The sequence below is a fragment of the Quercus suber genome, unplaced genomic scaffold (assembly GCF_002906115.3).
Source record: "Quercus suber isolate HL8 unplaced genomic scaffold, Cork oak 2.0 scaffold_1, whole genome shotgun sequence".
Classification (NCBI taxonomy): Eukaryota; Viridiplantae; Streptophyta; class Magnoliopsida; order Fagales; family Fagaceae; genus Quercus; species Quercus suber.
This window is the reverse complement of record NW_027069468.1, coordinates 1,461,642-1,478,030: the sequence shown is the minus strand read 5'-3', so window position 1 is coordinate 1,478,030 and position 16,389 is coordinate 1,461,642. Positions and strand designations below refer to the sequence as shown.

At 33.8% G+C, this 16,389-nt stretch overlaps 2 protein-coding genes and 1 non-coding gene across 4 annotated transcripts; all 3 read right to left on the bottom strand.

Moving 5' to 3' along the window:
* Positions 1–1,309: 1,309 nt before the first annotated feature.
* On the bottom strand, positions 1,310–9,594 carry LOC112028356 (ribonuclease MRP protein subunit POP4). Its single transcript, XM_065773138.1, has 8 exons — positions 9,471–9,594; positions 8,290–8,556; positions 6,612–6,682; positions 6,223–6,491; positions 5,353–5,421; positions 5,159–5,217; positions 2,473–2,574; positions 1,310–1,448 (listed from the first exon to the last, which is right to left on the bottom strand). The coding sequence occupies exons 2-8, from the start codon at positions 8,498–8,500 to the stop codon at positions 1,351–1,353; spliced, it is 879 nt and encodes a 292-aa protein (XP_065629210.1). The 5' UTR covers positions 8,501–8,556; positions 9,471–9,594; the 3' UTR covers positions 1,310–1,350.
* A 1,261-nt stretch (positions 9,595–10,855) lies between these two features.
* TRNAS-GCU (transfer RNA serine (anticodon GCU)) lies at positions 10,856–10,937 on the bottom strand. The gene has a single exon. It is a non-coding gene; the product is annotated as a tRNA-Ser (tRNA).
* A 1,170-nt stretch (positions 10,938–12,107) lies between these two features.
* Positions 12,108–16,389, bottom strand: LOC112028352 (thioredoxin-like 3-1, chloroplastic). Of its 2 annotated transcripts, none has more exons than XM_024061037.2 (5): positions 15,815–16,388; positions 14,495–14,569; positions 12,593–12,659; positions 12,464–12,481; positions 12,108–12,360 (listed from the first exon to the last, which is right to left on the bottom strand). In XM_024061037.2, exons 1-5 carry the CDS (start codon positions 16,117–16,119, stop codon positions 12,262–12,264), a joined length of 564 nt encoding a protein of 187 aa, XP_023916805.2. In that variant the 5' UTR covers positions 16,120–16,388; the 3' UTR covers positions 12,108–12,261. The 2 variants fall into 2 exon arrangements, with proteins under 2 accessions (XP_023916805.2, XP_023916807.2); XM_024061039.2 differs by having other exon boundaries at positions 12,277–12,360; positions 12,589–12,659; positions 15,815–16,389.

Below are 16,389 nucleotides of genomic sequence, written 5' to 3'. Positions count from 1 at the left end.
TCTGTTTACTGTTTAAAAAATTGTTCACTGTTTTCTCATAAAACACCTAGTGAAATCATGTTTTATAAGAAAACAGTGAACAGTTTTAATTAATGCAAAAAAATGGATTTTATAAATGTGGTAAGCAGCTTCGAATATACAGTAAACATGATGTGTAGAGAGAAAATTTTATTAACGTAGAAACAGATTTTATCAATGCAGAAAAACAAATTCGATTATTGTGAAATTTAAACATGAAAAATTATTCAGATTTGGCTTTTAAATTTAGAAAAAACGATTTCACTAGGTGTTTTATGAGAAAACAGTGTACAATTTTTTAAATAGTGAACAGAGAATAATTTACACAAAAAAGAAAGTGAACAATTTTCTAAATAATGCTGAATAGAAAATAATTTTATGCAGAATACTAGAAATAGTTTATGCAGAAAATAGTGAACAATTTTCATGAGAAAACAGTGAACAGTTTTACTTAATGTAGAAAACAGTTTTACTTAATGAACAGTTCTACATTCATAATTCANATGCAAAGTATCAATCTTATGTTCAAAATATGCAATGGTTGCCAGTTTGAACCACCATAGTCCATAAAATAAAATAAATATATGGAAGAAAGAATTTTAATCTAGCTTTCCCATATATTGATGAGTGTGTTTAGATGAGCTTATTTTTATTGGATTCTCCTATTTAAAAATGTGTAAAATACAGTTTTACCTAAAATAAGCAAGTCTTTAAATAAGCTGTACATAAGTTGATGATGAAAATAATTGGGATTTAAGCTAAAACAAACAGACCTAACTGCAATATGACACACCAATACATCGAAAATATCATGTTTGAACAACCAAGAGACTAAATTTTCCAGAGAAATTTCCAATTTATGCATTTTGCCCATTTGGAATTAGGTACTTGAAGCCTAGTACTGGCACTGTACAAAAAACTCCTTCCCAACAGAATAAATTCAAGCATTCTGCCCATTTGCAATTTGGAGTTAGGTATCTGAAGCCTAGTACTAGCACTGTCCAAAACATTTCCCATACCAATGAGTTCTAGCTCAACGGCAATTCCTCCCTTTATAAGAGCTAGGTGGAGGGTCATCGTGAGTTCAAAACTTATCAGGTGTGTGTGTGTGACTTGCTAAAGGAGGGAGAGGGGGGGGGGGGGGGTAACTATTTACAAAGAAACATGAAATTTATGCAAAGAAATGGAAAATTTGAGTGTGCCACCAACAAATAGCACATCTTATCTGTATTCACAGCCAAAAATAAGTAAGAATACAAGTTCTTGATCATTTGTGGCAAAATCCTATATAATGAAAAAAAAATCACCTTGGTGCAATGATGAATATCAAGATCACAAGCCCAAATTTCTTGAAGTGAGTTTGTCCCCATGCAATGTAACTTTCCAGCAATCAACTTGGAAAATAAAGACAGAAATCTTTTTGGGCACAACTGCAAAATATATTTAAAAAATTAAAGCTTTAACTATCAGCATCCTCCAATATGAAGTCAGATGACAAGAAGAGAATGTAAATGTACGTAGAGCAATTACTGATCCAATCTATCAAAAAAAAATTATTGATCCAATAAATATAGAAATAGTGTCTCTTTAGTTTCAGATGTCTTTTACAGCTTCTAGCTCAGGGGCACACTCAATTTGTTTTACTTTCTACTATGCATGAAAGTGTAAGGCTTTGTGAAGCATGGAAATTAAACCCTAATTAAGACATGGTGTAAATGAACCACCCAAAATCTGGTGACTTTCATTGCATATTTAGGCATTAAAATATACCTTGTGTTTCTTTTTTTCTTTTTTTTCTTTTTTTCTGGGGGGGGTCGGGGGTTATTGGGTGAGGAGGAGGGATAGGTAGATAGTGGGGGCCTTGGTGTGATGGCAAGTACCTTCCACCAAAGGTGAGAAGTCACGGGTTTGAGTTAGGATATCAGTCTCCAAAAAAAAATTGAGGGTAAGGCTGCCTACCTTCACCTTTTCAAGACCCCGCAAAAGTGAGAGCTTTGTGTATTGGATACAACCTTTTAGATAGTGGGGAAGATGGGAGGTGGAGTTCGAACCACAAACATGGAGCACCACAAAGGACGCCATTACTGTTAGGCTATCATTTGAACCACCTGTATTTCTTACTTTTACTAAATAGTAAGGCATACTCCTTTGGTTTTGCTAAATAGTTAGAGATTTCCCTGATTAAGATAATTACTTCACTTCCTTGTCAATTTACAAATACTGCAAAATCATGGACAGAAAATATACCAGTCAAACATTTTATTTTGCCAGCTGTAGAGCTCCATTACTTCATATAAGAAAAATTGTATAAAAGGCTACACAAGAGCATATACACAATGCATTCAATCTAAATCTTCCTCATGCATGCATGTTTAGTATGAGACTATAAGAATATCAAAACTATAACTAATTATGGTTAAATTAGTTTGAAGTTGGGGCTGGTGGATGAATTACCTCGGAAGACATCATCTTGTGTAATTATCCCAAATGTTTCTGCAGTTTCACGGATCATGATGCCGCTCACTCCAGTGAAAGAAGTTGCTTTACACTCAGCAACTGCCAGAAATTTGGAAGGAAACTGTAGTAAGTAATTAAATATAAAAAAACAAAAAATAATAATAAATAAAAAAAGGAGAGAGAGAGAGAGAGAGAGAGAGAGAGATAACTGCAAGACTTTCGAATTTTTTTATGGGAGTCTTCAGAGGAGTGTTTCAAACATTCTTTGGTGGCTTGGGAGAAGGTGCGTTGACCATTAGAGATGGGTGGTTTGGGGATTAGGAAGTTAGTTCACTTCAATCAAGCCCTATTAGGAAAATGGTTACAGAGGTTTGGCCAAGAAGGAACTCATCTCTGATGGAGGGTTATTGCCACCAAATATGGAGAGGGTCAAGGGGGGTGGAATACTAAAGTTCGCAGAAGGGCCCACGGGTGTGGTCTTTGGCGTGGTATTAATGACGGTTGGAAGAAGTTCTCCAAACATTTGGCCCTCATGGTGGGTGATGGCTCTCGCATTCTTTTTTGGCATGATAGGTGGATTGGGGATACCTCACTTAAAATGCTCTATCCTCAATTATATGTATGTTCAAATGACAAGGAAGTTTACATTTTTGATGTATTGTGTCATCAGGAGGGTGGGAATAATAGATTTTGGAATTTGAGATTTTATAGGAATTTTCATGAGAGCGAATTAGGAGCTGCCTTCTTCTTCTAGGATTTCATTCAATCTCGGATTCCGAGAGGCATTGGGTGTGATAGTCCCCATTGGTGTCTTAATGGGAATGATAAGTTTGATATTCAGTCCTTTTATAATAAGATCAAGGGTACCTCTCTCTCTAGCTTCCCTTGGAAGGGGATTTGGGAAGTCAAGGTTCCTAAAAGGGTGGCTTTCTTTGTGTGGACTGCAGCTCATGGTTGGATACTTACCTTGGATAATTTGATGCTCCGGGGTCTCCCTTTGGCGAATAGGTGTTGTATATGTTGTTGTAATGAGGAATCTATGGACCATCTTCTCCTACATTGTCCTGTAGCTCATTCTTTGTGGGTGCAAATGTTACAAGTTTTTAGGATCCAAAGGGTCATGCTAGGTTCAGTGGAGAGTTTGGTGTTTTATTAGAGTAATTGGTTGGGGAAATTTTCTTCGGACGTATGGAATATGGTTCCTGGCTGTTTGATGTGGGTTGTTTGGATGGAAAGAAATCGGCGCTCTTTTGACGCTAAAGAGAAATCACTTATTCAGTTACAAGTTCTATGCCAGAGTAATCTTTTTGATTGGGCTAGGTGCTGGGGTTCTTCAAATTGTTCTTCTACTTTGGAGTTTCTTACTTCCCTTAGAATTGACCCTTAAGTTGCTTTTCATATCTTTGTTGTTTTTTTGTTGCTGATTCTTGTGTTCACCATCATGAACACCTTGTATTTGCTGTTTTTGCTTTTTCTTCATGATTAATATGATTCTTATTATTTATCCAAAAAAAAAAAAAAAAATTTTATTAATCTCTTTTACTGCAGTTGACACTGCTGATTAGTGTGCAGATTAAGTTAATAAGCTGGTGAACATTTAATAGACTATACATGGCCCTCAGACGCACAGACAAGATATCATTAAACATTCCTTTCGAAGTGAAATGACTCAAAAGGAAAAAAAGAAACAAGGGAGGAGGGGGCGACTTAAAGGCTTGTGCCCTTTCGGTAAGGAGGTTTCAAAACACTTTTTCAACTACAAATTTATTAAAACTCCACTTTTTTGTAGGTACAGCTTTTTCAAACAACCCTGTTATTAAAAGGCTGAAAAATAAGCTGTACCAAACAGGCAAAAAGGATATCCCCATGAACTTGAAGAGTCATACAGTGTACCTCTCTGTGAATTTTGGACTTCTTGCCAGTAACAACTCATCAAAGGACACTGGCGGGGGAACTACCCATGTATCTTTTTCCAACCAGGGTTTGCTTTTATATTCTCACTATCTTATATTTGTTCCGTAGGACAATTTTTGCAGTTCTTTCCAAAGGCATAGTACTGCGCGCACAGGTAAACGTTTGGTATCCATTGGGTTATGCCATACAAAGTTATTGAGCTGTTAGATTCTTGGCAGAGCAAGTTCGGTAGACATCAAAATATAGATTTCTAGAGGTTTGCGCTGCATTGTTTGTTTTGGTGCTTATGGCGGGAGCAGAATGCTAAATGCTTTGAGGATTGTGAATGGTCCATCCTTGATATAAAGTCTTTCTTCTTCAGTACTCTCCTTGATTGGAGTTTATTTTTACCATCTTGTTCTTGTTTGTCCCTCCCTGATCTTATTGATCACTGTAATTGGGTTATTGATTTTTGCCACTATAGTACATTTCCAGTGTATTTGGTTGGCTTTTTATTCTTAATAAATTTTTTTATGTTATTTATAAAAGAAAAAGTCTCCCACAAGTGACAGGAAATTTAAATGCAACCCAGCAATAACAAAAGTAGTAGGCTGTTGCCATTGTAGACCAGTCCATCATGGCATGATGTAGAAAGTAATAGGGACAGTAAAAGGCGGACAACAAGATTACACATCAAAATTACTTCTACGTTCTCTAGAAGCAAACAGCTACTATAGGTTCCACAGGCACTCTTATTGCAAAGATTTCTGTAAAAGGAGTATAGTGTTACCTAGAATGAAAGCACCGTGTAGATCTGCACTGAGAAGACACTGAGCCAACTGATTTTTCCTGTAAGATCAAACAAAATTATAAACCTGTATACTGAATGATAATAAGCACGTAAAAGAAAGATAAAAAATGCAAAAAAAATTATAATAATAATGAAGGATAAGAAAAGATAGCATAGAAGGACAATATTCCTACCCGACAGTTTTAAGCAGTTGCATCATGTAGCCTTTCCACATTTCATGCATAGGCCTAAAAACAGCAAACCTGTTATCCAAACACATCAATAATAATTAGAACATACTGTTGTTTGAGAAAATTTAAAGGCAGAATCAACTTTGAAATAAAACACATTATTCTTCGGATTACATCATATACAGAAGTAAACTTTAATTTCATCTGTATTCTCTCATCATCTAAACATTCAAGAGTAAGTCAATTGTTATTTTCCTAATTTCTTCCTCCAAATTGTTGGACAAACTACAGCTGAAAATTCAAAACAATTGGCAAGCATCAAACTAGTTAAGAGTGGAACAGGGGAAACAGATCCCTCATGTAAAGCCTCTCATAAAACACCAACCCTCTGAAGAGTAAAACCAGTTCAACCAGCAGGATGGGATTATTTCTTGAAATTATTGCTTACATAGGTTTGACCCAACTACTTATAGGATAAACCAATAAAGTCATGGTACCAGTTCAAACAACTAAAGCAATGCAAATTACAAGCTTGCAACCCAACTGTCTGAGTGAGCAGTTTGGGCTCAACATTCGATAGAGATAGATGATCAACTTGATACAGCCTTCCCCAGATTCCCAGTCCAGCTCAGTATGCTTTCCAAAAAATGAGGCTATGTCCTTTTGAGAAGGTTAGCCTAAATACTTAGTCGTTCATGAAATAAAGTAGCCACCAGATATACAGTGAGAATAATAATATCAGATTGCAAGTATAGAAGAAGGAGTAAGGATCAACGGCACACCAACAAGAAGAGAAGCATTAAATTAACTTAGAAGAAGAAGGAGAAAAATCATTAAGTCACAACCATGAACAAATCAGAGAAGTATTAAAACTCACTTATGAGCTCTTGGGGCAAATCAAATGATCCACATTTTTTATGCTGTTTCATGGACATGTGCTTTTTAGAACGCTTCGAATGCATCCGCAAAGCCCTGATATGAGAACCAGTAGTAACGCCACGTCCTTGTACATAATTATCAAGAAGGATGAAATGGTCAATATGTATTTTTCTGGACTTCTGCGTGTACTTCTGAGCCATATCACCATTCTGAAGAAGCTCGTGTAAAATCTTATCGACCATGTCTCCTTTTCTACTAGAAAGCTGCAGATGAGCCAAGGAGCTGAGAATATATCAACTCTTAATTCTGTAAAGTCAACTCACTAATTGAAGCAGCTCCAATGATCAAAGGCTCATGGTTCAGAAAGAAAAGATGTACCTTACTATATTGGATGCCAGAGATTCATGTACAGCTTGAGAGAGCTGCAAATATGCTGGAGCATTTTCTTCAGGATCTGCAAAAAACAAAATCAAAAAAACAAAAAATTTGACTTCCATCTAATCAATTAGAATATATATAAGCCCAAGGATATAAGAACACATTACATTCCTTTTTTAAAATAAATTTTACTTAAAAAAACTAAAACAAGTATATGCATGCCTAAAGCAATACATTGTGAGTTGTGACACACAGTACATATAGAACCACGTTACATTCCTTTTTTTAATACAGTTCATAAAACTAAAACTATATGCAATTTCGCATGCCTAGAGCAGTACCTTGTTAAGCAGGGTGACTCCAGAAAGAACAAACGCATTCCTTTATAACAGAACTACAAAGTTTGGTTCTAGAACAACTAACTAGACAAAAACCAAAAATGTGTATGGTATTTAAAAAAAAAAAATGGGAGCCAATCTGGACACCCGAGTAGCCAAACTATTTATAACGGTTGTCTGTTGGACATTGGACATACAAAAATGAAGAATTTGAGACTGTTCTGAGACAGCCTTACAAGATGATATTTATTTCTTACTGAAATTTTTTTCCCCTAATAGAAGGGAGATCCTCAAAACCAAAGTTAGGCATACAAGAATTTTGTTTTTAATTAAAAAAAAAAAAAAANAATTATAATAATAATGAAGGATAAGAAACTGCATGATTGCAAGATCAGCATAGAAGGACAATATTCCTACCCGACAGTTTTAAGCAGTTGCATCATGTAGCCTTTCCACATTTCATGCATAGGCCTAAAAACAGCAAACCTGTTATCCAAACACATCCAATAATAATTAGAACATACTGTTGTTTGAGAAAATTTAAAGGCAGAATCAACTTTGAAATAAAAACAATTATTCTTCGGATTACATCATATACAGAAGTAAACTTTAATTTCCTATCTGTATTCTCTCATCATCTAAACATTCAAGAGTAAGTCAATTGTTATTTTCCTAATTTCTTCCTCCAAATTGTTGGACAAACTACAGCTGAAAATTCAAAACAATTGGCAAGCATCAAACTAGTTAAGAGTGGAACAGGGGAAACAGATCCCTCATGTAAAGCCTCTCATAAAACACCAACCCTCTGAAGAGTAAAACCAGTTCAACCAGCAGGATGGGATTATTTCTTGAAATTATTGCTTACATAGGTTTGACCCAACTACTTATAGGATAAACCAATAAAGTCATGGTACCAGTTCAAACAACTAAAGCAATGCAATTACAAGCTTGCAACCCAACTGTCTGAGTGAGCAGTTTTGGCTCAACATTCGATAGAGATAGATGATCAACTTGATACAGCCTTCCCCAGATTCCCAGTCCAGCTCAGTATGCTTTCCAAAAAATGAGGCTATGTCCTTTTGAGAAGGTTAGCCTAAATACTTAGTCGTTCATGAAATAAAGTAGCCACCAGATATACAGTGAGAATAATAATTCAGATTGCAAGTATAGAAGAGGAGATAAGGACAACGCACACCATGAACAAAGAAAGAAGCATTAAAGTTAAAGAAGAAGAAGCGAGAAAAATCAGGAAGTTCACAACCATGAACAAATAGGTAACTCACAATAGTTGAGCTTATGCATTATATGGATAGTTTTTTAGAAAAGCGAGAATAAGTTGTAATACCTTTCTTGTGTTGAGCATCAAATGAGGGAGTGACTGCTGCATCAGTTTTATCTGCTAAAGAAGTTGTCCTATGAGGTTCTTTTCTATCTCCTTCTTTTATACTCTTTTTGTTCTTTTGTTGTAGCAGATCAGCCTCGACAAAGGCAAACCTCCGCTTCAATGCCTCCAAAGCATGTTTTCTTGGATCTTGAATAGCTGTTTCAGTAGCCATGGAAACTAGAATAGTTCACAGCCTTCCTCCTCGCGATATAAAGAAAAAGGAACCACCTAAAAGGATGTGGAAAATGAGCCTGTTCAGAAACTTAAAATTAAAGATTTGGAAATTAAAAAAATTTCAAGATTTGAACAATGTAGTTATGGGTCTCTCTCTCTCTCTCGTAAGACTCGTAAGAAAGCTACCATCTCAACCTATAGACACAATCACACATCTCAATAACAATCTTCTTCTATAATCAATGGCTCAAGTCAATGGTTCAAATTACTCTCGAAGCCAGAGCCAATCTAGAGCTAAGCATGACCAGATAGCTCCTTGTGTTTAGAATTTACCGGTTTATGGTGAAAGAATATCATCACTAAAGCTATTATAATTTTAAACAAAAAAAATAATTAAAACTTCAAAGTCAGATGAGAATCATTGCATTATCACTGAAATTTTGATCAAACACCTTCACGCATACTCAAATCAAGTCTAAGAGAGAGAGAGAAACCCACATAGACAAACACTTAGGAGAGACACTCATGGAAACTCTTGGCAACTTTGGATTATTGCCTAAGCCACATTGCAAAACTGGGTTATGGTTTTTGAGGTGAAATTGCTAGAGAAGACGTTTGAACTGTGAATATTGAATTCTTCAGCAATTTTTTTTATTTTTTTATTTTTATAAATCAAATCCTAAAAGTAACCACTTTTGAAACATATTGGCAAACAAATGGTCGTTAACATTAAATTAGCCAATACCTTCTAAATCTCAAACACATACGCAAAGTCTAACAACGGCGAAATCAACAAGGTCCATGAAAATCAACGAATTTTAGAGCATTATCACACGAGAGGTTTAACTTTATGCCGAAGCAACAAAGTATTGATTGAAGCAGAGGAGGAGAATCCGAAAAGAAGAAGAAGAAGAAAAAAAAAAAAAAAAAAAGATTCACAGCAACTACATGAAATTTAATTTTCTTACCGAACAGAAGATCTGAGCGGAAAAACCCGAAAAGAAATCTGCACCCAATGATATCAGTGATGGCGGTGGACTAGGCTAACAACGCTAGGCTTTCTCTAATTTTAGTATTTGTTAAGACTGGCCTGTTTATATTGAGTTATGGACGTTTGGGCTTTCAAGGTTTTTGTTTTTTGTTTTTTTTTTTTTTTGTTAATAGTGTAAGAGTAATGCTACAGACACAGACTATTTTACAAAAATTTTACAAACTGCTGATGTGGCTTTAGTAATTTTCAAATAATTATTGGTAAATATAAATGTGATGTTAGTAGTATTATAAAATTTTACAAACTGTTAAGTTTGTAAAAGTATTATAAAATAGTTTGTGGTTATAGCATTACTCATATTGTAATAGGATTTGTTTTGTGTTTTTTGTGGGTGAGTCTTATTAATAAGACTTGTGTGGCCATCTTGGCATATTCTTGGCTGGGCTTGCACTTTTGTTATGGCTGTACTTTTTTTTTTTCCCTTTAATTTTATCCTTGTGTTTATACATATATATATATATATATATTAGATATTGGTAATATAATAAATAAATCTTTATTTATGCAGGTTGAGATTCTAAAACATGTTATTGTTTAGTGAAATTACACAATACTTTTTATATAAATCATGTTTTATTTCTCATTTACTCTACACTTGAGAGTTATTTTTTATTTTAGCTTTTATAATATATTTGTTTGATTAAAAATGTCTACTAGAAAATATGCATTTGGATATGAAAAACTTAAAAAAAAAAGAAAAAAAAAAGAAAAGAAAAACTAATCGAGTCTCAAAAATGATTAGTGGATAAATTTTTATTAGTAATAAACAAAATATAACACAAAATTTAGATGAAAATATCACAAATGAGCAAGAAATTCACCAAAAATAGATTTTAAATGAAATATATTATAATATAAAAATATTAAATAAATATTAATTTAATTAATACATAAGTATAAAAAAGACCCCATTTTAGTTCTCGCCTTAGGCCTCAAAATGTTTAGGGCCAGTCCTGACAATATGTGTCTTGGATTTATAGATGCATAAGTGTAAGTGTTATGGGAAGCATAAGAAGAAAGAATAAAGGCATATATGTATATATATATGAACAATAAAAGAAGATAGATACATATATTGATATATTAGGTGTCTCGATAATAATCTTTTATAATTTGTTGATGTATAAAGGTCGTATGGCATTGAGAAGGTCATCTGTCCTTAATCGAATTAGCCTTACCTTCAGCGGCATGGCAGAAGCATTTTAGCTTACTGATTTGTAATGATTTTTAAGCTTCATGGCATTCACAGCTTGACGTGGATCAGAGAAAAGCGAAAAGAAAGAAATGAAATAAAAAAATACTCGTCGCCTGAGAGATTCGAACTCTCGCGGGGAAACCCCATGTACTTAGCAGGCACACGCCTTAACCACTCGGCCAAAGCGACTCGGTGATGCTATGGCTTATGAGCTTCATTTTATTATATTGTATGTAGGATAGTGTTGTGCACCAATCGATGCTGTCAACTCAAAAGGGTGAGTCGTTGAAGTTGAACACCTGCTTAAACGGGTGTAAAATGCAAACTGCACATTTGTCCTTGCAACTTAAAGGTTAAAATACGTTGGTTAGCTTTGGCCCTTAAAATTTTGTCCAAAGATTTTAATTAAAATTTTAAAACCCCTCTAATAGTAGCTTTTAAGCATAGAATTTTCTTATTAAAATTCAAACACATGATTATATTCGCCAATGAAACATAAGTAATATATATATATATATTATAATAACAATTAAATTCAATACAATATGCTTGAATTTAATTGGGAAACTAAATTTTATATAAAAAAATTAATTAGGAAACTTAATGCACTTCACCTAGGATACTTTACCTTTTTACCTTTTTTTTTTTTTTTTGAGAAACCTTTACCTTTTTACCTAAATATATAATGGTGGATTTTAGTTAGTTGGAAAATTATTGGTAATATAGTATCTTTACAACTTATTATACATTTGTTGAGGTGAAATGTAACACATGTTGTCATTGATGGACATTAATAGTGGTGTTAGCGGTGAGCTGGTAAATACTATGTAAAAATGATATTGAACTCGTTATTTATTATCACTTCAATATATTATGAAATAAGTTGAGATAAAAAAAGTTGTCCATATAATTGCTCTTGGTATCATTTTTTAAACCAATTGAAAGTTATAACATGCCAAAAGGTGACCCTTTTAAATTTCTCAAAGAAGCTTAACGAATATTTTATGAAGTTTGGAAGAGAAAATCATTCAAGCAACCCAAATATGGTTCACTTCATACTTTAATTGTACCATTCCAATTTTCATCGTGTGTTCAATATCCCTAAATGAACGGGGATAAGACAATCCTATAAATTATATCCAACTTCTTTTTAACTTTTTAAACCTTCTTAATAATGAACAAGTTCCTACTATTACATCTCTTCTTTTTTTCTTTTTTTAAATAATAATAATTGATAAGTTGTACATACATTTAATGAGTCTTAAACCTATGATGTCATCTTTCACCTAGAACTTATAAGATGAGAAGGTGCCAATTGTCTCAAATTTGAAACATCCAAGGTGGTGACAGGGAATGCAATGGGCAAAAAAGTTAGATTTCATCCCTCAAAGTACCCGTTATAGACTATAGGGAAGGAAATATTACTGTACTATATGATATACGCATGACTGCAATATAAGAGGGAAAAAATATAAACAAGAATTTGTAAAAAGAGAGAAGTGCCAAGAGTAAGTTAGACAAACTTTTGGATCATTTCTCTCACTTCATCAACCACAAGCCAGGCCTTATGCCCTCCTATTACTTCTGCTTTCATCTCTCCATCTTTCCATAGCTGCAATAAATTTTTACAATCCGTTTGTAAGTTTTCCTTAGGATCACTCTCACTAAAATCAAGAAAATTTTGAAAAATAAAAAACTTAGATGGACAGACAGACCTGAATTGTTGGCATCTTCTGAGAAAAAAGAACACAAGAAAGCATCATTAAAAGCGTCCAGGGAAAACATGTGTGTATTATACATATTTAAGAAGACAAATTAGAGAACGCAGCACATATCATACATACAGAGATGTTTCCCCGCTTGACTAGAGTTTGAGGTACCTTGTTGACATCCACCCAATAAAATTTGGCCCTGTTATAAACAAAGAATCAGAAGAAAAAAATTAAATTGGAATTATAATAACCACCAATAACTGAAAAGGATATTCAAATTTTGATACATTAGTATCGGTTAATGCATGACAAGGAGCTCTCACATTAGATTATGACCGACTTCCAAAAAGGAAATGAAAGATTTGTGCTTAGGCTCAAGTCCAGTGAGCTAAGCTTGATGACAAGCCTTGATTAGATTAGTCTAAATTAATAAAAGAGGGAACAGAGCGAAAACTTTGATCTTTTCTTTTTAAATTATTTTTTATATATATTTTTCGGTTGACTAAAACTTCTGAACTAGTAACCATTCTCAACATATCCTTCAACTCAGTGACTCAAGCACGAGTTAGTCATTGATGTCCAGATTTTGGACAAAACAGTGACGGCACATGTTTAATATTCATAGTCTAAAAGCAAAAGAATTGTAAAGAAAGCTGCTTTCAAGTCTTAATGTCACAAGAGCGTTCACTACTCTCATCACCAGAATCGATGAATCAGCATGAAAATTCATACTCATTGATGTCAACACACCAAATGTTTAGTTTGTCCTTTTATTTATGCATATGTTATTTGAAAGAGATAAGAAAACATTTAACACCTTAAAGTCTTAAATATTGGTAGATGTCAAATTGGAATATCTGACTCAATTCTAGTCAACAATACCAATGTAAGCAAACCAGGGAGGAAATAAGAGAGAAGAGACCATATGTGAACTGATGGAAGCTTATTTGGTGCTCTAAAGATATTCCTAAATACACATTCTTAAGCTGGCTGGGAGAGACTAAGAACCAGAGAGAGATTTGCTAAATGGGGCTATCAAGGAGACATGAGCAGAGTTGAAACTAGAGATTATTTGTTTCTTTGAATACAATTCTCCAAAAGAATATGGAAGGATGTTCTAGAGGTGTACAAATCACAGGCAAACTGGAGGTTGGGAGGAAGAACTCAGTTGGGCAATTCAATAGCTGAAAGGCAAGAGTTTTTAGAGGACGATATGCAGATTAGCTTGGGCTGCAGTGATAAACCATGTGTGGATTGATTGAAATGCAAGCATTTATAAGTGTAAAGTTTGAATGGAGGCTGATATCTTGAGGGCTACAATCTATTTTGTAAGATAGACATTGTCATTTGTCAAGCTGTAAAAGAATTAGAAACTCAATCCAAGATAGAGTTCTATGCTATTTGTGAGGAATAACATTTTATGTACTAGAGTAGTAGTAGGAGATATCCTCGGTAGCCTGAATGGCAAGTATGCAGTCAGCTGCTTATGTTTGAAATGATTTTGTAACATTTTTCTTGAATAAAAGCTCTCATTTATCAAAGAAGAAGAAAAAATTCTAGTCACCCAACTTTTTTTTATAAAAATAATTCAAATGTAAAAACAAGTGGAGGAGGGTGATTCGAACACTGATTCTTTTCACAAAGGAGACTGGGCAATACAGCTATAAGGTTCTTAGCCCACCAGTCACTCAAACCTTGGCACTGATGAAATATGAACATTTTCACATACCACTAACTTCATGAGTGGCATGCTATATATTGTGAGAATGTGGGAACTTTAAGAGTGGTAAAACTATATAATGTGAGAATGTGGTGCCTTGAAGTTGAAGGCTATAGTCATGTGGGGTTCAAATAATATTAAAGAAAGAACAACTAAGTTATTCAATAACGCTTGTATTGTCAAACCATGATACAGGTAACAAATGGTGAAGAAAACAACAATTGATACCTAATTTAGATATGCTTGTTTCACACGCGAGAGAGAGAGAGAGAGAGAGAGAGAGAGAGAGAGAGAGAGAGAGAGAGAGAGGTTACTTGGTATCAAACTCAGCAGCCAATTTCTCCAACTTAGGCTTCAAGTAGATGCATTTGCGGCACCAAGTAGCCATCCTGGCAATAACAGAAAACCAGCCTTTGTAAAATTAGAATTTTGGAAGAAAAAGAATCCAAGAACCAACCAATAAAAGCATTTTGACTGCTTTTATAATTTTTTTTTTTTTTTTTTGGGAGAAGATGCTTTATAAGGAAAAAAAAAAAAAAAACTCGTTTTCCATCTTTATTATTTTATATTTTGGTCTAAACCTTGATGCAATGTCAGCCTCTAAAAAAAAAAAAAAAAAAAGACTGTCTATCAATCCTTCCAAAAAAAAAAAAAAATCAATCACTATTCACTAGCTCTCCTCTTGTCCCCAAAAAAAAATCACTTGATCCAAATTTAGGCCAGATTCGGGCTACGTGTTTCAAAACCCGACCCGGCCTGGGAATAGCTATTTAAAATTTTAAACTACAAGTCGTTTGCACTGGCTTGGTCTATGCGACACCATTCCATAACTTTTTATAAAAATTAAAGAGTAAATTACAAATTATAATTCTAAAGTTGGTAAATGATTAAATTTTAAAAAATTACAAATTACACCCCTAAAATTTAGATAAAATTAAATTTTACACTTTAAAGTTTCAAAATTTAAATTTTACTCCTAAAATTTGGTTATACCGTCACATTTTAGAATTTAAATTTTACCTCTTATATTTTAAAAGTTTTTAAATTTTACTTTCTAAAATTTTAGATTGTTTATATTTTTAAACCTAAAAATTTTAAAATTTAGAGGGTAAAATTTATACAATATAAATTTTAGAGTTAAAATTTAAATTCTGCAACGTTAAGATGTGAAATCTAAACTTTAGAGATAAAATTCAAATTCTATAATTTCAAGGTATAAAATCTAATCATCTTCAAAGTGTAAAATTTAATCATCCTCAAGTTAGGAGTGTAAATTACAATTTATCTTTAGATTTTACAATATAAAATTTTAAAATTTAAATTTTACTAGAGATGTTTGGATTTTAAACTTACATTTCAAAACTTGATATTAACCCCCAAAAAATTTAGGATTATTTAGATTTTACAACTCAAATTCTGAACTTTAACGTGTAAAATTTAAACAATCTAAAACTTAAAACTTTCTCTTAGGAACAAAATCTAAAACTTTAAACAATCAGTCAAAAGAAAACAACTATTAAAAATTTAAAACAAAAAACCAGGTGCGCTCCAAAACAGCATCGTTTTGCAGAAATCCACTGAGAGCAGAACACACACACCCACCCACACAGAGTGAGAGAGAGAGAGAGAGATACCAGTCGATGATAATGGGTTCGGAGTGCTTTTGTGCTAGGAGTAGAATCTGATCAAGATGATCACTATCGTTGATGTGTTCCATCTCAACAGTTGTGGGTCTTGACAAGTCTGGCCAAAACGCATCCGCTCTAATGTCTCTTCTCAAACTCTTCTTGCACTCTCTGTTTCTTCTGTCAAACCAATACCCAGATGAACTTCTTTGCAAAATAAAAAATCTCCTACTGCTTATTGAATCCTGCTGCTGTTGGTCTCGGTGGTGAAATTCCCTGTACAGAATTTGAGCATTCGCTGCTATTACAGACATTTTTCCTGTGTCTCTGTCTCAGTCTCTCTCCCCACCACTTTTTGTTTAAGAAGAAAAGGAATAAAAAGGGATTAAGGTGGTATTTATTAGGTTGATTGGTGATGAGAAAGCTTGAGCAAAATCATTCCTTGGTGATAGTTGTGGGGCTTTGAATTGAAGATTGGAGTTAGTATTGGGGGCTAAGTCTAACTCACTAGAGTTGGGACTTGGGAGGGGTGTTTCATGGAGTGGATATTTTATTTTACTTTCCTCTCCTCAAAAAAAAAGAAG

Bases quoted from the DNA above. Each gene is read 5' to 3' on its own strand.
- LOC112028356 (XM_065773138.1), bottom strand. From the start codon at position 8,500: ATGGCTACTGAAACAGCTATTCAAGATCCAAGAAAACATGCTTTGGAG. The intron at 5,422-6,222 runs GTTTTAATACTT...TTTGGATAACAG, and splicing joins CCCCAAGAGCTCATAAGTGA to GTTTGCTGTTTTTAGGCCTA. The intron at 5,218-5,352 runs GTAGGAATATTG...TTGATCTTACAG, and splicing joins CAACTGCTTAAAACTGTCGG to GAAAAATCAGTTGGCTCAGT.
- LOC112028352 (XM_024061037.2), bottom strand. From the start codon at position 16,119: ATGTCTGTAATAGCAGCGAATGCTCAAATTCTGTACAGGGAATTTCAC. The intron at 14,570-15,814 runs GTATCTCTCTCT...TGTTATTGCCAG, and splicing joins GAACCCATTATCATCGACTG to GATGGCTACTTGGTGCCGCA. The intron at 12,660-14,494 runs GTAACCTCTCTC...TGTTTATAACAG, and splicing joins GCTGCTGAGTTTGATACCAA to GGCCAAATTTTATTGGGTGG.